The sequence below is a fragment of the Eucyclogobius newberryi genome, unplaced genomic scaffold (assembly GCF_026437365.1).
Source record: "Eucyclogobius newberryi isolate DKJ021-1_F unplaced genomic scaffold, fEucNew1.0.hap1 SCAF_4, whole genome shotgun sequence".
In the NCBI taxonomy this organism is placed as follows: domain Eukaryota; kingdom Metazoa; phylum Chordata; class Actinopteri; order Gobiiformes; family Gobiidae; genus Eucyclogobius; species Eucyclogobius newberryi.
Genome location: NW_027316056.1, coordinates 20,358,120 through 20,386,007, shown reverse-complemented (window position 1 = coordinate 20,386,007; position 27,888 = coordinate 20,358,120). Strand labels below are relative to the sequence as shown.

Genomic DNA, 27,888 nt, shown 5'->3' with positions numbered 1-27,888 from the left:
GCAGTTAACACAGGGCAATATTAAGTGTGGCTGGTTTAGTGGAAACCTCAATGTGAGTTTCACATGACTTCTTTGATCATACAGACATCAATGATTGTGAAAGGATTTACAGCACTGCACAAGTCTGAGGTTCACTGCACACATCTTTAACATCCTATCTTTTGACATACTGAGACTAAAACAGGACAAAATACACATTGAATAATCCAGGTTTGAAAATCTTGTTTTATTGTAAGTATTGCATCTTCAACTTACACAGCTAATCACCATCATCACCAGAGTGCATGTTTACAGAGAATGACCACAGGTTTTGGACAGCAGGAGAACTCCCTTTGGGTTTGGTTGAGTAACTTGACCCCGGCACAAGGACGGCCAAGATCCAGACAATCCTGAACACTAACCTTCAGCCACAACCAGAGCACTAGTCTAATCCTAGACACAGAGGTAAATTATTACTTTGTGACCATCTTATGGAGATATGCCAAGTTTTTGGAGTTCGCAGCAAAGCCAGAAACTATCATCAGACCGTGTGAATAACATGATGGACCCGCACTGGAGTGTGGGAGATTCAGTCAACACAGAAAACCTTCATAGAGCAGTGCAAACTCCTTAGTGGTTAGATAATGGCAGAGTAATTGTGTAGCCAACAGCTCTTCTGACTTTGGTGTCCTCTTGGTACATAGAGCCACACTCCATGTGTCAGAGAACGACTGTGAGCTTTACCCGTTTTGAAAGTAACAACACCATTTCCATGATAACAGTGTCTATCTGTACAAGGTTTGGACCACAGTTCAGCATCCAACGGTCTGACTCAAGCCTGGGCAGGGTGAAGTGTGAAATTTAACATTGTGGGACCTTTATCTTGTCAACAGTGAAGGTTTCCCAAAAAAGAAAGAAAAAAAGAAAGAATAGATGAAAGGTAATAACTTAAAGGGGCAGAGTTCATGTAAACTGTCCCCAGAAAAGAGAAAAGAGGACACTGAGGTGTTCGAGGTTGTTTTGGCATTTCTGGTTTTTATATTGGAGCACCAAAATGGTGACATTCGGACTCTGCCATGTCATAATAACCTCAACAGAGCTCGGCAGGAACATCTAAAAAATGAAAATGTATTTCATCATAACTAATTTGTTCTTTATAGTTTAAATCCTCAGTCCGAGGCATTTAGAGGTAAGACACACTTTGTTAACTAAAACACAAGACTAATAGAGACTACAGTCCTCCTAAAAGAGGACAGTGGAGCTTTAGACCCCTGTTATTGTATAGTAGCTGGCTCAATCTCTGCCATTAAAGTCTATGGTTCAGCCCCATTCTCCAGGAGACCCCATCTGCCCCCGAGACAAATTACACTATTACACAGCTCGTGTACCTGCTTTTAGAGAAACTGTTGTACGACTTGTACATGTTTTAGCTTTGCATGTGTCATAGGGGTTAGCCCTGAAAAAGGCTGGTGACTAACCAGGCGAGGCTCAGCACTAGGAGCAGCTTAGGGGCCAGTTACATTTCAAGTGTCCATTGAATAAAACATCAGAAATAATGAAAACATAATGGCTACATTTTTGCCCTCCCCACAAAAACAATAAAATATACATTTCTTAAAATAAGGAATGAGAAATATGCATTCAAAGGAGTAAATAAGACAGACCCAAAATAAGTTAACTCATTTTCTCATGTGTTTGCTGAGGGATGAAAAATAAATATTCAAAGGGTGATTTTCTTCCACACAGACTGACAGTGAGCAGGGATCAAAGTGCGACTCTTAATACCAGTGGAGGATGAGTGTTTGGTCGGCACAGCCGCTACACACCCGTTTGTTCTGCACCAGCGGAATGCCTTATACAGCCATTATCCCATTCATTCTCACAAACAAAGTCCCATAAATACAAGCCACACAATCTCTTCCAGCTCAAGTCCTTCAGGTCAAGTCACTTTCAGAGTGAATTTCTTCCTGTGGCAGCAAAACAATGTTTCAATCAAGAGCAAAATAATAGTGTCCATGCCACGTTGAAGATAAATTTTTCAAAAATGTAATTTAAAATTCACAATAAACACAGGGTAAACAGCAACAGAGGCAATAGATCTATCCATGAGCTCTACCATTTTAAAACCCATTTTTGTTAAAACTTTTGATGCTATTTGTATGTACAAAGACAAGAAATTCTACTTTTTGGACGGTCACAAATATGTCTTTAGGGGAAAATGCACGAGGAGTTGAAACTGACAAAAAGACAAGAGTTATTGCTTGTTACTGCTGGAAAGAGGATGGACATTTATCCCAAAGTCTGTTCATCGTTTGATTGTTTTTTAAACTTTATCGCTTTGTGCTGTTTCTATTGACAGCTCTAAAGCAGGCAAGTGCAGGGTTGCTTGTTGTAGCTGCTTGTTGAGGGAAAAGGGAACCAAACAAAAACACACACGCACACACACATTATAGTTTCCAGCCATTGAAAAACGCACAGAGCCGCCACATTCAACAGGAGTGGTCCCTCCTTCCTCTGCCTTTGTGGTGGTTTTCCTCTGTGCCAGACTGGAACAATCACTGCATACATGCTGTTGGCTGTGAAAGCTTGATGGTGGATCTCATGAGTTTTCCCATTGGTCATTTTGACAATAGCACCATTAAGTGTCCAAGCTCCAGCAGTGTTGAGCAGAGGAGAACGGAGACGGGTTTTGGGGGAATGTGTTGATATGGCATGTTGTTGAGCCAGTGAGTGACAGGGACGCCTCAAATCCACATGTGCATACACACACTCAACAGAAACACGCGGTATTCTCCTATGACGTGAATTTAAGTGCATTTTGGATCCAATCAGGGGGTTCACATAAAATAAAGGAAACATCATTCATTGCAGTAGTGTGGGTTTAAAAATCAACACTTCATATCAATCATGTGTCTGCTCTCCCTTTACAGAAGATTCAAATCAATTGGCAGCCTCACATTGACATCAGGACTAAAAACTAGGAGTGGGAGGGAAGTAGCGCCATTAGCTTAGCCTTCTCTTCAAGGGAGAGGTTGACACATGTACGGCAGGAGAAAACCGTATGGGCCGTGTGTTGGCAGAGGGGATGAGGAGGCGGGCTCTAGGAGGAGAAGGCAAGTTTGACACTGCAGGAGGAGTAGCCCTCATCACTGGCCATGCTCTGCAGGCTGCTGTGGTCATCCAAGTCGCTGGTGCTGGCCGTGCTCACACTGTCCAGCTCTCCATGGGAGAACTCCGTGCTTTCTACGTCCACCTCAATCTCCTCTGTGGACACAAACAGGAGCAAAGTCAGAGGCATTCACAAAAACAGGCATCGCAACTTAAACATGCAAAAACCAGGGCAAAACAAAAAAACAATCCGAATTAAACCATGATTAACAAAGCAAAACAAAAACTACTATCAGAAGAAGCAGTAAAACAACTTATAATACTGATTTAACCATGTGCAATACCGTCATATTCATGTGCAATTACTGTCGTACTCACAAGCAATTAAGGCCATATTCATGCGCATATAAACTGATAAACCGGTAAATAAGAGTGTTTTATTTTGTTTACTTACTTACTATTAGTATTATTTAGGAGGAGTTTTGTTAATAAGAGTTTTTTATTATGTTTATAAGAGTTCTTCTATTAACTTCCTATAATCTGTCCTTTCCCCCTGTATCTACTGCGTTGTAACAATGAAATGTCCCCATGCGTGGACATTAAAGGATTATCTTAATAAACTGAATCATGTTTGTGTGTGTTAGTAAAGGTTGCTGAAGTGTCATTCAGCAGCACTTCCTGTTTTGTCCAGAGCTCAGCAGCAGTGGGCTCACAGTAAACTCACCTTGGTCAGAGTCAGAGCGGTCGGAGCAGAGGGTGGAGCCCACACTGTCCATGCGTATCCGCTCACTGTGCTCGCTCTCCACTGGGCTGGGGGAGCTGACTCCGCCTCTTAGCAGCTCGAGCTGGCGTTGGAGGTGCCTCTGCTCACGCTCCAGGGACTCCAGCTGATACTGGCTCTTCCTGTCCACCTCTTCAAGTTTCTGTTTAGAGGGAACGTATGAATATGTTGTTTATAGACGTCCTGAGTCAGCCTCAAAGCACACTGGACAGTGACACCCCTGTGATGTGCTCTACCTGCACTGTTTACCATGTCATTACCCGTTTACATTTGCCCACAATGAAGGCTGCGACAGTGGCCGGCACTTCTGGGCTGCTCTGGTTGTAACCTTGTGGCCTTATGTCAATGCTGCTGACAGTGACAAGCCTGACTTCAACAGAAAGACTAAAACAATGGCTGTCATTTGAAAACCCAGCTGAGAGCAGCAGCGTTGAACCGGACACAATAGTATATGAGTTATAAGGACCTTACCCAATACAGAGTGGGCTATGGATGGCTAATTTACCATAGTTTTGGCGTTTCTTCAATAATTTCACGATCACATAAAGTTATGGTAGTTGTCAACGGTTTAAGCCAGCGAGCGCTCATCAGGAGGTGCTCGAGTCTCGACTAAAACGTTTAGGAACCACTATATAAGTATAAGCTACAGTAGCTCATCTATGACAACAGACACGGGTCAATTCACCGTTTCTATGACCACTTCTGATCGTCTGCAGTTCACCCAACCCAGTAAATACCTGGCACTTTTCTGAAACGTATCGGTTTCTACTGTTTTTCTACTTCTGAATTTCCCTTGAGGCTTCAAACTGCATGTCCCACCCCTCAACTAGTCTGTCAGTGACCCTCATGTCTTATAGTGAGTAGTTCCTCAGTTCTCATAGAGTCTCTCCATTCGGGCGGTACGCAGTAGTTACCTTAATATGTGCTTTGGCTTTGTTGAGCAGACCCAGAGTGGTGTGGCGGTTGCAGTCGGGTCCCAGTGGAATCAGGGCCTTCAACCGCTCCAGACACAGCCTCAGATGAGCTCGTCTGCAAAACAAAACAATTACCTGTTGGACTTTGTAAGGTAAGGCGTGGCCACACCAGTACAATGATGCATTCATGCGCTTATTTATTCTAATGCTTTCATTTTGAAAAAAGTCAGGCCAAAACCAGCTTCGGCGATCCTGCCACACCTTTAACAGGAAATATAATGATAAAGGTGTGGTATAAATATAAGAGGAACAACCACACAACCGCTCTCTTTTGACAATAGGCCAATTAAAAGAGCAACATCAGCATCAGGTTTTCTATATTTTTAAAACCTTAGTCACTGAAACGCGTATCAAGATCAAGTAGAAGCAACAAGTGTCACCTCAGAAACACAATATTAAAAAAAAAAAACTGGTATACTATTCGTAGTTTAGTTTTAGATGACTGAAAATAGGCAAAAAGGACAAAACAAATATGTTTTACACCACAAATACATGCAGGTGTAGTTGTTTTTATATGTACTTTGCTTGAATAATCCCTACGCAAAATTAGAGCTGTGCATTTAATCAAACGTGAATCTGAATTGAGATCCAATCGTTTCAAATAAGGGGCTGTGCAATTCATCAAATCTTAACCGTGCACGAGATTCAGTCATGTTCAGAGTGTGTTCTACAACCACTGAATGCATGTGTTTTAAAGTTCACACTTTGGAGGAGGAAATGTGATTGTTTTTTGTGTTAAATGGCACTGATTCAAAGTCTCGATGGTTAATGTTCATGACAATAAGTGAGTAAATACACGGGAAAACGTGCTTAAAACTTCTTTGAGCGTATCACCCTTGAAACCCAACCCTGATAACGCACACTGTCATCATATTAGTGTGATACTAAATCCTTCTGTCTGGGATCCCTTTACCTTCTCGAATACAGCCCAAGTTTGAGCCCGGGGGGGGCAGAGGCGGGCGGGTGTAATGACATTTCCTGGACCTTGGCTACGTGCCTGCTCTCCATCATCCGGACAGTTCCTTATTCAGTGACAGTGGACGGGCCGGGGGTACTATCTATCCTGCTAATGGCCACAGTTGAGAGGTAAAGCGAGATAATTGAGGCTATAACATAATCAGTGCTCCATTAGCAAGAGCTGCCCTTTCAGTTCCGCCTGGCCTGGGGGAACACGGGAGAGGTGCGCAGAGGCGGCGGACTGTACCACGCAACCGCCAGCAACGACGGGTTCAAGCGCAGTAGGTAAAAAAGAGGAGCGAGGAGAAATGAGTCTGCTCTGATACGATGGCGGTCTGAGGTCGAATGTTGCACAGCCAGTGCCGCAAAGAGGCCAATGGGCAAGTACGATGTAAGATTATAATGTCATGTTCATCTTTCATCGGTTTTTAAGAATGGGAGATAAACTGGGTCCAGTATCGGTCTGATATTGAAACCTTGCTGCCCCAATCTTTGTGTTTCGTTCCAGTTTGTCTAGAAATGTGGCTGAATGTTTTAAGGATGACAAAAGTATAAACAAATCTGATAATACTATTTGATACTAAAACATTAGAACTCATAAGAGCAAGTATCGATACATAGAAATATATCACATAAATGGAACAAAATTGTGACCTTTCCTGAACAGTTTTAGAATGAGCTTGAACTATTCTGTCTACTGTTTTAAACCTTGAGCTAAATAAGAACATTTTGAAATGATTATTGTAGTGTCTAAATTGGTATCGATAATCGTGTATTTGCCCTAGTATTGAAATCGAGTTTGAAGTTTTAGTGTCGTGACAACACTAGTATTACACACTAGTAGTACACAGTTATGCAAACAATATTTTAGGTCCTTAATTAATGAACTTTACCATAACTGAACAAAAATGTTTGGACATTGCTTTGGATTTTAAAATCTTAATATAGGCAAATATTGATTATTGCCACAGCAGCAACACAAATAAAATACATATAAGATAAGATAAAATATTCCTTTATTGTCCCACATATCAGATACAGATTATACCTAGCTATTTCAATTAGTTTAATGACTCAGCTTTCAAAAGTCCTTTCAAAAGATTAGATCATTAATATTGTCGCTGAATTAATTATTATTGATTGTGCACAGTCAATAGTACAACAGTAATTGCTTAAAAATGTGTTCATTGAATCATCTCTGACCCCAACATGGCTATCTTCTACCTCAGAGCCTGCCATTAATCACTTCTCTGTGACTGCCAGCCAATGGGGGGGTCTGCCACTGACAAATGTCCTGGATTTGATCAGAAGAGGTCTCCCAGACACCCTTTTCAGAGATATATACAAACTAACTGTCAATCACTAGCTGTTTTATAACCAAATATTTCCCCTGAACAGGATCTTCCAGATCAAGTCCAGGATTGTCTTCTAATGTTAATTAACCGTATACGATTAAATCAAATTCATTAGTTTTCATCTTTGCTGATGACTGAGAAGCCGAACCAGGACAGTGTTTAAACACGCCTCCACGGCTCTGGGCCTCTTCTTTTTCACGGACAATCACCTGCCAGACAGCCTCAGATAACAATCCTAAACCCTCCTGATGTGAGGGACGTGGTGAGGGACTGCACTGGCACCCAGTTTCGTCAAAACATTTCAAGCCGCGGCTCTGGCCCAAATACCACATTACAGTCTTTTATTGGGAGTGTGCAGTCATCGCTGATTCATAGCTTCATTTCAAAACCAAAGTGAAAACTGGGAACGCCCGCTCTTAAGATGGAGGAGAATGTTTTGGTTCTTTTTCCTGTGTCAGATGATTCACAAACTCCAAGTTCTGGCTGTTCCCTGCCTCTCACCGAGACAGGCCATTTGTCCTAATTTCTCCTGTTACATGACAAGCTCTTCTCTGGTACACGCTGCAGACTACAGGCAAACAGTCTGCCATTGTAAGAACAAGGACACAAAGTATCTTGGGTAGTAAATGTGTTCATGCAGCAGTTTTTCAGTCGCGTACACAACAACACTCAAATATCTTCAGGCAAAGGTACTGTAATTGTAATATTGATCTACAAGGTCTTCAGTTCCCTTAATGTGTCAAAGGTGTTGAGCTAAGACTCTAATCCGTAAAAGGGCTTGTCTATCACAAAGACCCTCAGCTAAAGATCTTAAGCCTTCTGCAGTTATCAATGAGGGGTGACCTCCTGGCTCCACCTCGCTTTGAGCACAAACAATCACCTGAGTAGAGAACTAGTCTAGTAGTTATATAAACTGTGTGTGCTAAAAGCAAATACATTTGTACAAAGGAAGTGACATCAAAGGATCTGCTAACAATTTAAGTTGTTAAAAAAATTAACGATGGCAGGATAATATGTGTTATTCACAACTTTAGAGAAGAAGATGATAAACACTTCTTCCATTTCTGATGATAATGAATGGCCGAGTTGAATGAGTATCTCTCCATCTGTGATGGATTACATAACCCATGGCCAGTTGCTACCAGGACCTGCGCTCCAAACTGTCACGCACAGCAGGGACATGCAATCCTCTCAACAGCATCAGATTTAGAGCTGATTCTACATCGGGAGTTAGTCATAACAATCTAACATCTCACAGATCAGATCTTAAGTCATTGACCTGATGTAGAGGCATGAGGTGTAATCTAGTGCTGTGGGTGCAGCGCTGGTGGGTGCAGCGCTGGTGGGTGCAGCGCTGGTGGGTGCAGCGCTGGTGGGTGCAGCGCTGGTGGGTGCAGCGCTGGTGGGTGAGTACTATTGAATGCAGCGCTGGTGGGTGCAGTGTTGTTGGGTGCGGTGTTGTTGGGTGCAGTAATGGCGGGTGCAGTGCTGGCGGGTGCAGTAATGGCGGGTGCAGTGTTGTTGGGTGCTGTGCTGGCGGGTGCAGCGCTGGCGGGCGCAGTGCCATATCGCTGCATGTGTTCCCTCTGTGCTCGAGGCTGGTGCAGATTGGCCACAGGCAGGAGTCGGCCTCTTGGCTCTGACATGTGAGTGAGCACTGAGCAGTCAGCTTGCCCCGGGTCAAGCGCTCCACACCTTTACCCGTGACCACCCCTCTCCCTCCGAGCACCACACGACACACACCACCGCCTTTTCCCCAGTGAACGCCACAAATGTTGCTCATTATGTTTATTCTGGTATGAACAAGACAAACTGGAATGAAGAATAATAAAAACATCATCAAGAAGGCTGTTTTAGCTTTACTCAGTATTATTATGTGCACACGAACCGATCCTCACAGTTTACTTTGTTAAACAATGATTGATGCTCGTGATCGTGATTTTCTGTTTGCTCCCCTGGCAACGTAACCATAGCTTTAGAGTTCCATTTGGCAGTCACTCGTACCTGTCAAAATAAATAATAACAACCCAGCGAAATCACGATCAGTTTTTCATCTTTTAAGCCTGTGCTTTGCCTCTCTTTGCCTCCTCTGCATCAGACTGCCTCCACTGTAATTCGAGCGGAGTCCTTTTTAAGCAGCACTTTGAAGCCTTTGCCTGTCAATGCGGGAGAGCTGCCCACCTCAGCTTTTCCCGATCCGACTCTCTTCATACCGACACCACTTTAGACTCACCTCGTACTTTCCTTTCCTCCGTTCACACATATGCACACAAATCCCAGCAGACACCGCGACATAAAACCAACACTGACAGAAACAGGCTGTGACTTTATTCATTTTTAACCCATTTTCCAAAGCACATTTTACAGTGTTACGCAGGTGCCACTCTTGGTTTGGGAACAAGTCATTTTGCTGTTAAGAAATAGTCTCATAGTGGGACAGAACTGGGCACTGAAAGAGCCGTATTAGCAGCAATACATATTCATTTTTCCGGGATATAAAAGAGCACCTGGGCATGAATTGCGAGTGGATGTAACTGTATTTTTAACTCTATTCAGAAAAACCAAAAGCGCTGAAAACAACGGCGACAAAGCCAAGCATAATTTTCCATCCCGTGTCCCCTGGAAGCGACGCTGTTAGGGCGCAGCACGAGCGATGGGGGTTGTAAAAGCAGGGAGAGGAAAAAATGGCTGCCCTAGATTCCAAACTTGTGAATGCGTTAAATAATAGATACGTTCTCAAGCCGTCTGACATAATCACTGGACGTGCTCTTAAAAGGGGAGGTGGTCAGATTTCAGGACTGATACCAGTCAATACATTACAGTTCCCAGGCAATTCGCCCCCACTCTCGCCAGCCATTTAACATACTCCCGATATGACCTACTTCCAACGGGGAGAGAGGAAATCTGACCCTTCACCCACTTATTACACTAATTACACTTTACAAATGACAGCCGCAGTAAATCGACTAAATGGATTAATAATGTGCCTTTTCAAAATACGCAGGGTTGACTATAAAATGGTATTTGTTCCAATAATGTGTTTAAGAAGGACATAAAGGATTGTGGGATAATAGCTTTTTGGCTTACCACAACCTCAATTAATATATCCCAAGCCGCAATTACTACGTGCCATATTAAATTAAAAGCACATGACGCCAGCTATGTGGAGGTTACTGATCTGAAAAGCCAGCCAGATATTTTGGGGGATTATGATTTCTTTTTTCCTAAATTGTTCCAAATGTTGTGTTAAAAATAGCACAAATTGCTTGTTGGTTGGAGGGTCCAGCTTTTTTATTTTTCCAACTCCCACGCTGCACATACTGAGCGAACATGTGGCACATTGATCCATACTCCGCAGATGGCCACATACAATATAGATGGAGAAGGAGAGGCTTGAACCACATGGCAACTCTTTACAGTCATACACCTCCTACCAGAGACTGCCATTTTGATCCACTTCAGTCATTCACTGGCTTTTAATGTTGAAGTTAAATATTACACTTTGTCTTTAGAAAGGACAACAACAACAATTGTGGTTTCCCAGGAGCAGCACAATATATTGCACATTTGTTGTATGTGCAGTTTTATTATCTATATCCAATAGTGTGTGTGTTTGTCAATGAACAACTCAAACTTGATCTACTTTAATTTGCAATTGTGACTGTGACTGTGACTGAAAACATAAAACCTCAATACACAGGCCCTAATCAATACTAAACTAGTATCAAACAATGTAGTATTCACACTGAAAACAATCCCATAATATGTCCTTTCTTTATTCATTAAAATGTTTTACTCTAGAGGAAAACTAGCCAGAAACGACACCTGATCCTATTAAATAACTGCGATTATTTTGTGTAAAATAAAAATTTTGTAAAATGTATGATTAAAGTGAAACTACACAGACAGAGGCCCCTGACCAAATACATGGTTTAACAGAAGAAAACGCTGGTGCAGCGTTGTCTGCTTATTTTAGTTTATAGATATACTGTGGTAGTGAGTATATTTTGTGTCTTGTATTGTAGGTTTAAGTATCAGACAAACGTGAATGGACTGTACAATTACCCACAAAAAGTGCAGAAATATCACTTTATTCCACAAATATCAGATCTTTTTTGCTCAATTATATCTAATGATCAGTGTGGGTGTTTCTGAATAAGGTTTAGAGTCAATCTTCTGAGAGTAAAACCATGTGCTTTGGAGCAGAGTTCAGATTTTGAAGAAAGAAATCTGACTATTAGTGGCACTGACTAAAAGTCTGTATTGTTTGTGTTCAGGAAATGAATATTGAAAGTCATATCTCTCCCTGTCTTTAGCATATCTCCAAAACTACATTCACAACACTAACATTCAACTCTATTTCTGCTGCTACATGTGAAAGTAGTAGAAAAGTTTGAACACAAAGTCATGGATATCTATCACCTTAATCCACTCATTCAGATCTGTGTGGTATAGGTCGCATAATGTTCCGAGGCTGAGGCAGCAGTTTGTCCATCACGTTCCTCGGTGTTGACTCTCTCCCGCACTCGCAGAAGATTAGAGCAATCTGTGGCCTCTGGTGAAATGTGGGCCTGCTTTTCTGATGCGTTCCTCATCCCTTTTATGAAACGCCGACAGATGGGAGAGATGCCGCTTCGGAGCGAGATGGAGAGTAGGCCGGCGCTTGTAAGGAGTGAGTGTGAAGGAGTTTCTCTCTCTCTGTGAATGTAATCTGCCCAGAAACGAGTCAACGCAGAGGACACGATGGGACATCCACAGGCTTTACACTATAGGAACCACAGATAACTATTGTGTTTGTTTAATGCGGAAGGCTAGTGCATTCGGTTGAAGGGCGCCTTTACAGAGCATCAGGATTATTTAGAATTAAGGAACTAGGGATATCAAGATTATACATGATTATTCAAGTCACAATATCTATCAATATAATCTAAATAAACTAACGAGTAATCATGACAATGTTAGAAGCAAAGTTACTTCAGGTCAATCTATGCTCCAAGCAAGTAATCCTCAATCTAAAGTCCTGTTTTATCTGGCTTAACTTACTGTTATCAATAATAAAGAACTATACATTTAGGAAAGATTATGATCTTTCTTCTCACATGAATCAAAACACTAAAATTGTATATCGTGATATTAGAGCAAAAAATATGAAAACGTGAAAAATTTGTGGGGAAAAAATGTGTCAAAACATAAGATAACATAAAGACATTTTTGCCGGTAATTTATTGGCTCATGGATTTAAATGGAATACATATATACAATTATTAGTTAATATTAATATTAAAATAATAGGCCCAATAAGTGTTCAGCCACACAAACAAACAAAGCAAGTTGGAACAATTAACTCCAAGTGCTTTGTCCTTGTTCCAAACCTATTCAAAGACCTAAACTACTTTTGGCACAGCCCCTACTTTCAAACACCTCCACTGATGCTGACAGCCAATAGTTACTTTCAACTAAATCATCAGGCAAATAATAGGAAATCTCTCCCCCACGCCCCACTCTGCTGCAGAAACTCGCCCATTATAACTTGGGATTCCATGGAAACTATACCGGATGATGACCCACATTCGGTCGGATGGCAACGAACAGAAGATGAAATGCGGAGGATTGCTGCTGCTACTGCGCGGGTGGGAGGGAATGACTTTGATATTTACGAAAATTACGGCAGCAGTTGTGACCTCAATCCCAAAAAAAATGAGATTCAAACGCAGGCGGATGGATTCAGGGCTTGGATCAGATTCAGGGGCCAATAAAATGCAAACGAAACCAATGAAACTACACTCCAAGCCTACTTTAACCGTCGTGTGGCGCGTAAAGTGTCGATCACCGTGTAGACCTACTTTGATTGCAGCCTGTAAAGTCATTCAACGCTCCGACGGCGTCATAGACTTTTATAGGGCAAGATAAATGCAGTGATGTGGCTTATATTCTCACGTGTGCATGCTGGAATATGTGGGCACGTGACGGGGACTCCGCCGGGAGAGAGAGGGGGGTTGCGGCTCTGTGATGCAGCAGGGGCCGACCAGAGACTGAGGGGCTGAAACCATCGCCAGCGCACGGATTAGTCCACACGTCCACACTGCCTTTTAATCTGCCCGCCTCGCACAGGCCGCGGAAACAAGGCGAAGACTTCAAGGATTGGACAGGCTATAATACTGTATATAGTGGGGCAGAGTACATAGCATGCAGCTGCACCATGATGGAATTGTGTCACAGGTTTTTAAAATGCACACAAAAATATCCCCTAAAATATCCCCAATTCCTTTAACAGTGAAGCATGTTGTTGGATCATGGATTTATATTTTGTAAAATCAATATCAGAAACATGAATCCATAGTTTTACACAATATTTTTCAATTTACACTCCATTCTCTACAAGCAAAACGTTTATATTGAAGCTTATTCAGTCATAACTCCACTTTTCAACTCTATCGTGCAATTCTCTCTGCATCCTTAGTGGGCTGCTCTGATAGGTTGATATCAAACCCCTGCCATTGGTCAGAAGGAAGTGGTACTTTCCCCTCAGATGTACATGCCCAGATGTACAAACTAAAAATAGAAATAGAAGTCTGATTGAGACTAATTGAGTTTAAAGTCTTCCACAAACATCCTATTTCCACACTTTCTATTTCTGTTGCTGATTTTCTCCTTATGGCACAGATTAACGAAGCTACGCTCTTAACGAGGTATGAGGTGCCAGGATCAAGGATGGAAAGTCCACAAACGGTCATTTAGTGCAGATTAAAATATCTCCAGTGGCCCAAATGTTTTAAGAATGTTAGTCATTATAAATGTCACTTTAGCCTTAATGGAGCGTTACAAGGCTAAAGACATTGAATCCTATAACACACTGAGTGACAGTGGGAGAGATCTGCTCTTAAACAGGTAGAAAGCTCAGGGTTAAAGGCGCACGTGCTGACTAAACTCACTGTTCACTAACACTGTTCTTTGGTAAAAACCTATAGAATTGCAAGTTTTCCATCAGAAGCAGTTACCAAACAAAGGCTCATTTCCGTCTTGTCTTGCCTATGGGAAAAGGCACGCATGTCAAATGAGGATACCACTCTCCAAACGTTACAGCTGAAAAACCCAGCAGAAGGTGATTGAAGAGAAATCAATCAAACTCTCTCTCCACTGGCTGAAAACTACAGCAGCACAAGACAGAAGTGTAGAAATCCACTATTCTGTAGCTCCCTTGATTAAAGACAAAATACACTCTTGTGGCGTACCTGGAAGGGTGTCAAGGAAACTGTTTAATTACATCTCATGGAGCGGTCCTCTGTCAGAGGAGGTTACAGGCTGTTGAAGTGTAACTTCTGCCCTGTTGAGGGCGCTGGTGAGTGCAGGGTAAAACGCCTGGTGTACAGAATTGGAGGTAATACGTTAGCTGTTAAAGCTAAGTACAGTAGAGTACTCAAATTACTTTTTCAGCGTAACAAGGAACGTGATGTGCACCCATGTGATCTAGTTCTAGTTTTGGTCTCATGTCCTCACCGCAGAGTAGAGAGAAAGCCACAGCACCAAAGACTTGTTTCAGCGTGTTGTGAGCATGTGCATTGTGGACTCTTGTCCTCACGCCAAAGAGAAATAAACTTTCAGATACTCATTTTGAAAAAGTCCTTCTCCTTCGTTATAACCAGTATTTTGTAGCTGAGGAGTAAATGTAGGGTAACAGTGATGTGGTGAGTTTGATTTAAATAAACTACAGGCCTAAAACAAGCGTGTTCTGTTCTCTTGCTAATCCACTCATTTTGTTTTAGAAAGTTAGCTTTTCATGTCTCGAGGACAGGCCTACACGTATTGTATGGCATTGTATTGTGGTATTCTGTCAACATAAAATATAAATGAAGCTCAATCAAACGCATTTAATTTGATGTTTTATTGATTGTGTTAGTGTGTTCAGCAACGCAAAGGGATTGTCGCCAAACGGTGTAGGTTATATAATGTTAATTATTGGTGACGCAAGAGTACTCTAAAGTGTAACTTATAACACAGTAGCACAGTACTGTAACATGTTTTCCAGGCCAGTAACGAGTTAGTTTTCAAGTTAGTTTTAAAAGTAACGCCGCCCAACGCTGCTGGTGTACACACTGACACAGTAGCAGCGCTCGCAGGAGACCTGCACAGACCTAACTCTTAAACTCCTGCCATCAGCCTGTGAAAGACTTGCACAGAGAGGCGACAGTTAGAGAAGCTAAAGCCACTCTGGGCTGCAGCAGCGCTGGGCGGCAGTGGGACGAGACCTTGCACGTGTGTACACTCCAGCTGGGCTCACCAGACCAAAGATCAAGTTCCTTAAGCTGCTTTTCCAAGCCAAGAAAAGCTTACAGGTCATCACATTGGGCAGAACAAATGGTGCCAGTTTGCTGCTGCTGCTGCTGCCCTACAGCAAGCTAGGGGAATGGGACACACAACAGAGAGATCGGAGCAGCAGAGCAGGCCTTCAATACAGAACAACAGGAAGACAAAACACATCCTAGGTTTGTTCATGTTTGACTGCTTATTCCAGCCTACGGCTCTAGACTCCTGGAGCACTCCTCCACGAAGGTATTACTATTATAAAAACACTGGAGGAAAATATAAAGCTAAAGTTTTAGTACGCATGCACATGTATAATAAGATGTAAATTAAATTCAAGTGCATGAGGATCAAAGTGGACAAGGCCGAAGGACAACAACACACTCATCTATTAAACCCACCGACCTGCTCACATGTGTTAGATGTGCTCTTAGAAGGACCAGCACAGTAACACAGATACACTGAGCACTCGTGTAAGAGGATTTCATTTGAGCCTGCTATTACATTTGTTTGCATTGGATATGGAAAGAATATGGACCCCACAATAACAAAACAACAAAGTGGAATAGATGAAACATAAATATAGTATAATGTCAGATGAAAGAGGAAATGCCAATAGTCTGTCTGAACTGCTAAATCGGCATAATTTTGTCAGGACATCCGACTTGAGCTGGACGATCAAAGCCACAGAGTCACCGCACTATCTACTGCTGCTGCTGCGCCGTGTGGGAATCTGGAATGAGGGTTTTTGGAGCCCTTTTTATCTGCGGTTTGTCACAATGAGCCTACTTGTTGTCACGAGGGTTATCAGGACCTGCCCTAGCCATGCACGACAACCCGTCTCACCACGATCAGATATGCAGCGTTTAACAAGGCCATATTCAGCCTGAGTGGGAGCACAGCCAATTTACAGACAGGACAGTCCAAATGGAACGGAGTCTTTCACTGCGATTGTAAAGGCATAGCTTAGACACACTTGGGCGATCCACTGCACCCCAATATACATCTTACAGTAGGCTCATACAGGAAATTGGATTAAGTGCGTGTGGATTATAAATGATACTGACTTTAAGGGCAGAGCAAAAAAGAAGGATTTTAGTTATTTTAACAAGCTGTCTTTTTTGCGAATATTAAAGTATTTTTGGGAGTCAGCAACGATGGCGTGGTCGCACAGAGGAAGAGAAGACAAAAGTGGGGACAAACACGATGTCAGTGTTATTTGGCTTTGGTACAGTGGTGAACAGGACAGCCTGTTCTGGGCAGGCTCAGTCCTCCAACAGCCTGCTCCAGGACGACAAGCCTGTGAACAACACCAAGGTGGAGCCAGGAAGAAGAGGAACAGAACCACTTATAGCAGGAATAAAAAGAGCAGCAAATCACTACCTGTCAAAGTAAAGAATGAAAATGTACTCTGCTCGGGCGCTGTTATTACTACACAGAGCTTCTTCACTCTCAGCTTCCCCCTTTCAGCAACGAATCGTCCTCGAACATACAGAGTTTTACATCCTAACCTTGTCCTCTTTTATTTATGTTTGGGACTGGCACAAAAACTACAGTGACCCTTAGTGGTTGGTTAGTTTGGCTTTTGTTTGAATGAAGTATAAAATGGGAATTGAAAACACTCCCCTGAATAATTGTGTTTTTTTTTTTTTAAATCACGTTATTAGTAGTCACATGTGGTCAGAAGTTAATAAGGTTCTTGTGGTTGGTTCAAATATCAAAAAATCAAGATAAATGAAGAGAGATGTATCTGAGGTTGTGTTGTCACAATACTAAAACTAGACGCTGTGGAATGGCAAGAAGCCATTGCGAGTGACTGTGTAATGCATGGCCATATTCTGTACAGTCGCTGTGACGATGATGTCACTCCATGACGGTGATGTCACTGACGATGATGTCACCAATCACAAACATTCCCTCATTCTAAGAGACGGGGGAAAATTGCAAAGTTGTCGACGAATCCCAACAAAGACCGAGGGATACAGAAAGTATCAGCAAGAATCAGGCGACAATTATCTACAAAACCAAGGGTTGTGAAAAACAGGGTTTCTATAATAATAAAGAGTTACAAGAACTAATAATGACTATGTAATGCATTACACAGTCACTCAAAAAGTCAACTCAATTTTGACACTAAGGAGAAATATGCTTGATCTCAATACAGACATTTTTGAGAGAGAACAGACTCAAGATCTTTCTAAAAATGTTCAGGAACGTTCATTTTTTCTCCATTTAATTTTATTATTTTAGAATTGATACTTACTCAAATTTCGTTTTCAATATTAGTTTTAGCATCGATGAGGTAGGCAGAGCCCCAGAAAGTAAAGCCGACAGATGAATGATGAAGCAATTCTGTTAATTTTTGCTTAAATCCCACTAACGACAAAGAGGAGGGTTCCATTTTAGTCTGTTTGAAAAAGCTGTGAATCTGCTAATGCCCTTAGCCTAACACTACAAAGTACAAGCGCAGACAAAAACTAAGTTCTCACTTTTCAACAAACAATTGGAAATTTACAAGAATACAGTGGAGTGGGTGTATCGGTAATGGGTCCAACGGTCTGTGCGCACCAGCCTGGCCTTGGGTGCCATCACATACGAGCCCCGAGATGACACACCAACTCTTGTCTATAATTAACTCAATGGACACCTCTCTTCCCAATGTCCCCGTCCATTTAGAACAAGCTGACGGGGAACGGCGAGAAAAACAGACCGAGGTGATATGCAATTACACTGAATGGATCGAGCCTCCCACATACTTCCATTGTACCCACACCCTCGGAAATAATGAGATGGAGGCAAGCGGGCTCGTTTTTCTATTTACCATAAATCCAGCAAGTCACGTCTGTTTTATTTATGGTGGTGACGATTTAAGGTTGACTGCTGTTACTGCTGTACGTAAAAGTCAAAATGCACAAACGCCAGTGTACGGGACGAGGATGGCGCGCGTCAAAGGAACATCTCTTAACCTGTTCCAAAAGAGACTCCACGACAAGTTCTTTGATACGTTTTTATAGATTATATTAGAAGAAACACTAAAAAAATGTGAAAACTCATAACAGGTGAGCAATGTTGAACGTGCCGCAGAGCAAACGGTTTAAACCAGACCAGTTTAAAGCCAAACAGTGACATGAGGGACTTCTTAAGTAAATATGAGTTTCTCCTTTTGTCAAACTAAGCTACAATACAATACACATGTAAGACCAAGAAAAACTCACCTATTCTTCTCCAGCTCATTATGCGTCGACCTGTAACAAAAAACAAGGACATGTTGAAGAGCAAATATGATTTATTACAGTATAAATTAATACCCGTTGAAGCCCAGTGCACAAAGGGGCCATACATCAACACTCGTTAAGGTAACAGTCCAGAGACAGTGGACGTTGGCATTATTCATCCAACAACAATATATGCATGAAGACAAGAATAGATATGTGTGTGAGAAAAATACAGCCATTTTGAAAGTTCCCAATGCGCAGTAATGGGAGCAGCGGGCTAAGCTAAAGGCGCGCACGCTCACACAAAAGTACACTCAGGGTTCAGTGCTGTGTAAATAATGTAAAGTGAATCAGCTGGTCCCTAAGAGTGTCTTTTGTGTGGGAACGTTCTGAAAGGAGACGGGCCCTCCTCCCAACGCTTAAATGGATTTGGTTTTCATCCAAACAAACTGGCTTCACTTAACCTCGAGGGGACACATGTTTTAGGGCAGGATGATGGACGCCCTGAGTCACTGTCCAGCACATTCTCTGCCCGGTTGGTCAGTCATTCAACTGGTCATCGCTGTAAGAATAATATTGAGAGACGCCGCAGGGAAAGTCCAGTGTGCAAACGATGAAGGTACGCTCGATACGCTTTGGAAATTATTCTACGACACACTTTCTTTTCTTGACCCGATAATCAAATGTACGGCTCCTTGAATGCATTTGTACTGGGAGGTAATTCTTATTCTAAAATAGGGATGAAATCTATATTTAAATGTCTAGAACCAGTTAGAACACATAATGAAAAAAGTAAAAAGTTTGAGAGCTATCATTTATAGCTCTATGTTCAGGCTATAGGCTAAAATATGATTATTCTTTATTAGAGTAAAATTAGCCTTCACACATTTCCATTCTATGAATTACCAGTTTTATTTACATTATTTGTCAGACTTAAGCAGCGCTATTCAATTTAGGGTTGAAACCCCAGCGGGCCGTGGCCTTTGGCCCGGATAGTTGCACAGAATATCTTCAACACTAGAGTTGTTTCACTAATGGTAAAATATCTACAGCTATATTACATTTTTGTGAAAAAATAAAATAGAAAATGATAAAAGACAACATTGATCTGTAAATGAGCCATTCCAATACTGAGGAAGAATACTTGATATGCAACTAACCATATCTGAACCCAGACTATCCCAGAATCAAACCAGGTACAAACCAGGTCTAAAGCAAGGACTAAGCCAGATTTTAACTAGTATTGACTCAGAATTAAACCAGAAAACAAGAAGGCCCGGTGGGCCTGATCTGGCCCCCGGGCCTTAAGTTGAATAACCCTGGACTAAAGTGTCTCTCTGAACCTCTCCAGTCCATGTGTCATCATTGTGCTGCTCTCCTCAGACTGTGTCTAATCAATGTGTCTCTTCTCCTTCTTACACTACGTTATTTGAAGTAAGCATGTCTAAATCGATCATTTAAGAGGAAAGCTAGTCAAATAATAGTGCATATGCCTCTGTCCACAGAGCTGTTTTCTTCCTTGTTTTTTTTTCTGTTTCTGTGAAGGGGCAGGGTAAACTCTTTCATTACCAGGGAGCGTTTGACTGAAACAAATATTACTCAATGATGTGAATATCAGCCGATATATATATCGGCGCACCCCTAGTTTGGCATAGTGCTAATAGTTCTAATAGTGAATAATTGTAAAATTGTGATATTTCTATAGAAGCAAGTAGAAAGTAGTAAATGTTGTAGTGGTGGTGGTAGTTGCAGGAGTCAGAAAAAATATGCATTGTAACTTGAAAATTGTTATTGAATTATTAGGACTGATAAGCCATTGGATGCGCTTCCTTGCACTTGTGTAGTTTGTGATGCAATTCTGAAAATCAAGTGAGCCATGGCAGGATATTTGATTTGAGAGTATGTGTGTGTATCTGTCATTACAGCAAACAAATTAAACTGAGCATGGGCCATTTACTGAAAAGTGATATGGGTTCTCACCAGGGTGCCAGGCCACTGTGAATTAGCCACATACAGTCAATCTACAGGAGTCCTACTCTGCAATGAAAGTTATCTAAACTTGTCACAATTACAGATTACTTTATCAATCTATTCAATAAATGATAGCTAGAATTACAATCAATATATATCATGGGTACATTTTTGTGGGGCTGTCATTTTTGTCATTCTGATAAGATTTGAGCTGTAGACGGTCAAATAAGTAACTTCTAAGACTAACTATATTTACTCAAGAAGCTAATAATAATAATAATACTAATGCATACAACTTATATAGCACTGGACACTTCACATTGCATTGTTCATTCACTCCACACTTGTTGGTGTGCAAGTAGAAAGCTATTATTGTAGCCACAGCTGCCCTGGGGCAGACTGACGGAAGCAAGGCTGTCAATCTGCACCATCGGCCTCTACCACCAGCCATTCACTCATACACCAGATCCATACCAGGCAATGTGGGTGAAGTGTCTTGCCTAAGGACACGACATTTCCTCTAGCGCCCAATTGTGGTACCTGGTGTTCCAGTGGTCTCCAAGTACTAACCAGACCCACAGCTTCAGCTAAAGCGTTTTATTCTGCTGTTTAACTATTTATCCTGACAATATATTGTTTATTGTGATATATTTATGTAGCAATGTATCACACTTTGAAATCTTTTATCAAGTCTAGTGTTACCATACACTTGTTATACCATAAGGCCAGAAAAAAACTGTTGTGGCAGGATATATTGTGCCGTAACTTCATTCAGGATTATCAAACAAAGAGTAAAGATGATTTTGATTAAGAAAACAAAATTGTGTGCAAATATCCACAGTCCTTTTGATTTCCCAAAGGTTTACAGCATTACATCTGCAAGCTTTGTCAATCAGATATTTGAACATTTGAAGCTTAACAAAAACAAAGATTATGGACTTGCACACATATGTAATATTTAGAAGTGTCCCGCTGCTGTAGGTCTGCCTGTCCGAGTACTTGGTGTGTGAGTGGATACATTCACCCAGAGTGGGTCAGTGAGATAACACAATCCTGCTATAAACAGTAGGCAGCAGAGGACAGCGTAAGATAAGCCCATCACTTTAAGCCGCAACATGCTCCAAAGTGAGGCCTATAGAGAGCTGAGAGCTGTAACCAGTGCAGCACCAAGTAAAGGGCAAACTCTGACCCCTGCCAACACAACACGCCATCCGAGATCTCAAGAAATGTGCGATAACAAGTCAAAGAAATACCTGCAATAAGCACCAAGAACAACACGCAAATAGAAGTGTTTAATGAATAATGGTGACCCTGACAAATGACACACAAGTCTAAATACGGTTCCGCCAAACGTGCGACTCTACCCGGAATCAAAGTAATTGCATCACAATATGAGGCCGAGAACCGTTTAGCACAATTTGAGAGTTAAGACGTGACACCACCATGCGCGCGTGGTGTTATCAGTGGCGCTGCACCCCACGGGCTTCTCCCACTGTCACTGGCCCGCAGACTTCAAAGTGTTCGCTTGACTCTATTCCTCCAAATGAAGAAAACGCATAACCTATATGTGTTGCTGTTGCTATGCAGAATCAGTTGTGTTTTGCCGTTCACGATGACTAATACACAGCTCCTGTTTGTAGCCTGCATTAATATTAAAAAGTCTTGGGAGGAAAAGGGTCCTTCACACATTTGTACAGACAGACCGATTCATATGAAGAGTAGGGGCCCTTTATAAACGTGTTGTGTACATTTAGTCACTTTTTGGGGGGTCGAATTGAACATTTTGACAGCACAAAACACAAATATAACCATAGCAGCCTGTGCGGTGTTGTCAGGGCACAAAACAGCCCACTGCACATGTCCTCAGCCTGGCCCGGGCCGATGAGTGAAGTGAATGCGTGTGGCCCTCTCCTCAGGTACAGCTGGATATTTGACAATCAGCTGATGAAAAGCTACAGGGGGCTGGTGTGGGCGCCCCTCCCCCGCGGTCATGTGCCACACGTATACCTGTGCCCGAGGCCAAACACGCTGCACAATGCGCTTTTCCCCCCAGCCAGGGCAATAATGCTACACGCACTAGAACACACACACAGTCGCTTTGCCCCGTCATTAGAAGATAAGACTCGTCCTCGCGTGGCCTGCGTGTATGTGCACGTGCGTAACACCTGAATAAGTCATGAATTAGAGAAAGAGCACTTACCTATTGTGGTTACTGCTGAACTTCTTGTTTCTGAATTTCTTTTGCCGCTGGTAGCTTGTGTTCTGACTGGATGGGAACGTTGAGGCATATCCATGTTCACACTCTGTGGAGAGAAATGCGATGTTGGTCAGGCATAAAGCTTTCATCTGCACGGACTTCCGTTTTAACAGCGGTTCATTCTATGGGAATAACGTCAGTACCTCGATCTCGCCTCTCTAAATATTCCGCAGCTTCCAATAATCTCTGGATGTTTATGAGCTGCACAGCGGTCATTATTTTACGCTCGTCTTCCTTCACTGCACTTTTGTCAGCCTTTAGCGCGAGAGGCAATCGCTCAGTTCAAACACAAGGAAGACGATGCATCTGTGAACTTCATATAAATCGAAATAAAACGTTGTTTTATCGTCAGCGGTTCGAGGATTTGTCGGAGCAGGAGCAAAGATGGGCTTTCAAGCTAACAGGCTACAACAAGCGCAAGAAGATCTTTCGGTAGAAAACCTCAAAAACGTGTCAGTCAAAAAGCTTTATCAAAGAGAGTAGTGAGAATAAAAGCTTTTTATAAAATATGGTATAAAACTATAAAATGCTCAGAGGAATCCTTCAGCCATCAGAGCCTCGTCTCGTATCCTCTCCTCACGAGTTTGTTTACCTAGCGTCACAGCTGAGGGGCGGGGCGTGACCGAGGGAAGGCGCTTTAAAACCAACTGCATCACGGGAAATGGAGTCAACGTATTCAACAGCCTAAAGCTGACGTTCGTAGAATAATGTTTTTTTTTCACTAATACAAGTAGTGACTGCGCAAATTTCACCAAAGTGACACAAACCCTGATGTAATAGGCCATGAAAAGTTGGTGATTGGAATAATATTGAAATCTGTCAAAGACTACAATCATTAAGAAGCTTAAGCAATAACATATTAACACTGTCAAAAAATCAAACAAACATCATAATACATGGGCAAGCTTTGAGTTTGAACTTTAACTTTAATTTTAACATTGACTTGACAACCCCACCAGCAATATGATAAAAAATACTACATTAATCTCCTAAAAACAAATTTACTATAAAATTGAGATGGTGGAAATATTTAACTTATTTAAAATATATGTATAAATATATAGTAAAATTCATATTAAGTGAAAAGCTGATCTTTACAGAACGCCGCTGTCGCCTATGGGAATAGTCCTACAATTCCCAGGATTCTTTGCAAACGTGGGGCGTGCAGCCCGGTCCAAGCCAGGCCCAGCAACACGTGACGTCGCACCAACACTCGCCTTCGATTGGCCAATGAATTTGATAGACGTCGGGGGCAGGTACGACGACTGGCCAATCAGCGGGCCGAGCAGCGCCATGTGGAACCCAGAAACACACGCCCACAGCGAGCAGGAAGCAAACAATCGAGAGGAGCCGAGGCGATGCGACGTGCAGCGGGGCATAAACCTCGATTAAACGTTAAAGACGATCGTTTCGAGCTGAAGGAGACGTGCACTTTACGTCTCTTCTCATGGCCACTTTGATTTGGGAAGCACAACGCAAAGGCAGCAACATTTAGGCCAAAAGTGTCGGCGGCATGCACTTTTAGACTCATGGAAAGAGCGTAAAGCAGCCAACTTTCATTGGATTTAGTGTCACGATCACTTAAATGAGAGGATACAATATTAAGGACATTTCCCAATAAGAAAAACGCTGTTCTAGCAGTGATGCCAGTTTGTTTTAGCTCCTGCTCATCCAGTGGGTTAGCGTTTGATTCTAATGTGTCACCGCAAAACACGACACGTTTCTAGATCTATCATATTTAAAAGCACTTCTCCTCAGACGTGTGGCCCGTCATTCACAAACCATATCGAGTTTCGTTTTTGTTTCCATTTCAATCTTGCATGAGCACAATGACATCATCGTAGACGCGGAGTTGGAGGGCGCTGCGATGTGAGCACACTTCGCTCAGACTGGGAATAATAGTCACGCACACGTCTAATCAAACCGTCGCAATTTAGTCATTATCAGTACAAAAAACACACAAATGAAATGGAAGTGTTCTGCTGTAAAGTGCCCCCGGACCACGACTTGCAGCCGTCGCGCTCGCGCAGGCGGCTCGAGGCGCATTAATACACCGCATCAACCCCGTTATGATCACGCACTGGACCTTCCCGTGTAACCTCGCGATTCACCACGATAAAGTCAACCATTTGCAGTTGGGAGTCGAGGGATCGTTCTCTTCTATGTCAGAGGCAACGGGAGCAACGCAGCGCGATAAACTCACTTCCGTCCTTCCTCTCGGCGCTCTCCAGATACTGCGCAGCTTCCAGTAAAACTTGGACGTTTTTCAGAAAAGTGTCGAGCTGCTCCATGTGCGAGTCTTTGGAGTGGAACACGTCATCGAAGGGATAGCTGGACATCTCAAAATCCTGCGGGTCCAGGAGAGACGCGTCGGAGTCGAAGAAGAAGTCCTCGCTCTTCAAACTTCTCCTTTGCCTTTCGCTTTTGGCCATGGCTCTTTTTTCTTTTTTTCTTTTTTCTTTTTTTGGGGGCTCTTCTTTCAGTTTGTGCCGCGCTCAGATGAACCGCCGGGGCCGCTGGTGCCAGTGCGCGCTGCTGCTCTTGTCCTGTCACAGAGAGGGGTCCCCGGTTCCTTTTCTTTTTTCTTTTTTTTATGAATGCGGAGTGCTTAATGTGGAGCACTGGCCAATGTCAGTGTAGATGGTGCTGGTGCATGGGGAAAGGTCCGGCCCCTCTCCGCGTGGGGCGCTCCACATGGTCCCAACGCCGACCCGTCCCATGCCTTCATAGAGGGATCATACACTCGTTTGATTGTGTCGTTGACCAATAAGATGTGTAACAGCATTATAAAACTGAGCAAAAGCATTTATTGTCCAAAACATATAGATGGATTGCAGTAATTGTGAAATCTGATAGGCGTTTCTGTGTGTTTCTTTTATTATAGTTCCATTTGTGAGGTAATATAGAAATAGATTGAGACACGTTTTGCTTTAATAGAAATGCCCATTGGTAGACTGTCAGCCCTCTCCACCGTGGAAGGCAGAAGTAGTCCTTTAGATTGATCTTTTTCTCAGTAGACCTTTAGCGGAGCTGTTTTTAAACATCACCCAAGTCCGTTTTGAACCGGAACATGTCAGAGCAAAGGCCTGCACTCGGATGCTGTGATTTGCCCCTTTGCCACTTCAAAGAGCCAGCAGCAGTCCAGGCCTGTTTGATGTAAAGTTCACAGGGACAACAACTTTAAAGTTCTAGGCAGGGGGACTGTTGAAGGTCCTTCCCACCTGCTCCACCTCGCCACGCAATCTGTAGAGGGAAGGAAATGCATTTGGTTGTGTTTGGGATTTTCATAGAGGCGGATGATTTTTCTGCTTATCAGTGTTGAAAGGATGTGTTAAAAACTCACCTCTATGGGTTCATTAATGTGATCATCCTTTGTCATTTCTTGTGCAGCAGGAGGAGACAATGAAGAATACAAAAGTTGGACAAGTCACATGCTGTGGAGGGGGACATAGGAATGCATCAAACAGAGGGCAGTCCGGGTCCCAGTGGGCCACTTTATGAAGGTATGGTCTTTGGGGAGGTTAAAGCTCAGGAGTCGAGTGCAGCAGCAGGTTGTAACTGCTGGTCTTAACCTTTGGTACTGATGTCCTGCAGGCTCATTGTGAGTCGCCTCCACTTAAAAACAAACAGTGGTGTTTTACACTATCATTGTGTTTAAGGAGCCTCTATGGTCTGTTCATTTAAGCCAACAGCCCAAACAACACTATTCTTAGCTATCGAGACTCAGCTCAGACCAGAGGTGGACAAGGTTAAGAACATTTCAGAGACAAGCTCAATTGTCTCATATATTATTTAGCTATTGAAAAGTACCAGTATGTAGAACACTAGAAATGGACCCAAGTTGTGTCAAACATCTTTTTTTGAATATTGTAAACATTTAAATCAAAAAGAAGAACACAGAGGATCAATTATATGGTAATATGAGCTCCTGTTTGTTCACAATTAGAACAGCATAAGGTTTACTCAAACATGTGATTGCGCCAGTCACAGGACTGAACAGATAAAGAGGGTGGCAGAACAGCTTTATTTCATTAATTCTTTGATAAAAGTCATACACACATCACCAATGCACAATCAGAAATGTAGAAATCTTTAGATTGCTGTAAAGTACTTATTGTACTCTGGTGATAATAAATAATCATGTTTATGAAGTCTGTCAACAACTGAGGTATAACTAGTTGACTTCATCCATATCCGCCAAAGTTATTTCAAAGATATTTCCCTTGTTGCCTTTAATGGAAAACAAAACAAGTATCCCCTAATGCAGCTTGTTGTATAATACTAAACATTTTCAAAATTACATCTGGCCTGGGAGAAATTGCACAGGCATTTTCCCTGAGACATTTTGCAAGAGCCTGAGTCAACACCCCCTTTTCAGCCTTTGTGTACTGGAAACATATTAAAAAAGCCTAGATGAAACTCTCAAATCTTCTGTTGGCCCTGTCGTACAAACTGGAGATACATGAAGGCAATAAAAGACCTCTATTATAATGGGGTCCTTTTCCTTGAGTATTGCTTTCATTGAAGGCCCACTGACATTTTTTAAATGCCAGCGATTTACGTCATTCTCTGAAGACTCAACTGGTGGTGTGTTCATTTGTAATTACACTATGGCCTATGTGCACATCCACTCTTGATGGGAGGGAAAGTAAGATTGCCATTTTTATTTTGAATTTTTTTCAAAAATATAAATCCAGCACTTTTGTTTTTGCTCACATGTTTCATGAGCTGAGCTCAGAGATATGTGGCATATTAAGATGCTGGTGAGATGGCATGAATATTGCACAGCTGTACCTTGGACTGGCCACAATGAAAGGCCCTGAAAAGTTCCGTTTGGCTTTGTTGGGGGGTGTGGGGGGGCTCAGAAATCTAGTCAGTATCTGGTGTGACCTCCAAAATGGCTGCCAAAGTTGCTGGATATTGGCAGCAACTGGAACACGCTGTTGTATTATGCCGATCCAGATCATCCCAAACATGCTCACTGGGTGAC

General features: G+C 42.4%; 2 protein-coding genes across 3 annotated transcripts in view; both read right to left on the bottom strand.

Annotated features, from left to right (window-relative positions):
• The window catches only part of crebbpa (CREB binding protein a), a 347,948-nt gene that overhangs the window by 21,160 nt on the left and 298,900 nt on the right, over window positions 1–27,888 (bottom strand). The gene's annotated exons all lie outside the window — the stretch shown is intronic.
• On the bottom strand, window positions 208–25,351 carry mxi1 (max interactor 1, dimerization protein). Of its 2 annotated transcripts, none has more exons than XM_072462386.1 (6): window positions 25,102–25,351; window positions 22,842–22,944; window positions 18,671–18,700; window positions 4,783–4,897; window positions 3,812–4,010; window positions 208–3,243 (listed from the first exon to the last, which is right to left on the bottom strand). In XM_072462386.1, exons 1-6 carry the CDS (start codon window positions 25,328–25,330, stop codon window positions 3,080–3,082), a joined length of 840 nt encoding a protein of 279 aa, XP_072318487.1. In that variant the 5' UTR covers window positions 25,331–25,351; the 3' UTR covers window positions 208–3,079. The 2 variants fall into 2 exon arrangements, with proteins under 2 accessions (XP_072318487.1, XP_072318488.1); XM_072462387.1 differs by lacking the exon at window positions 25,102–25,351 and adding an exon at window positions 23,042–23,215.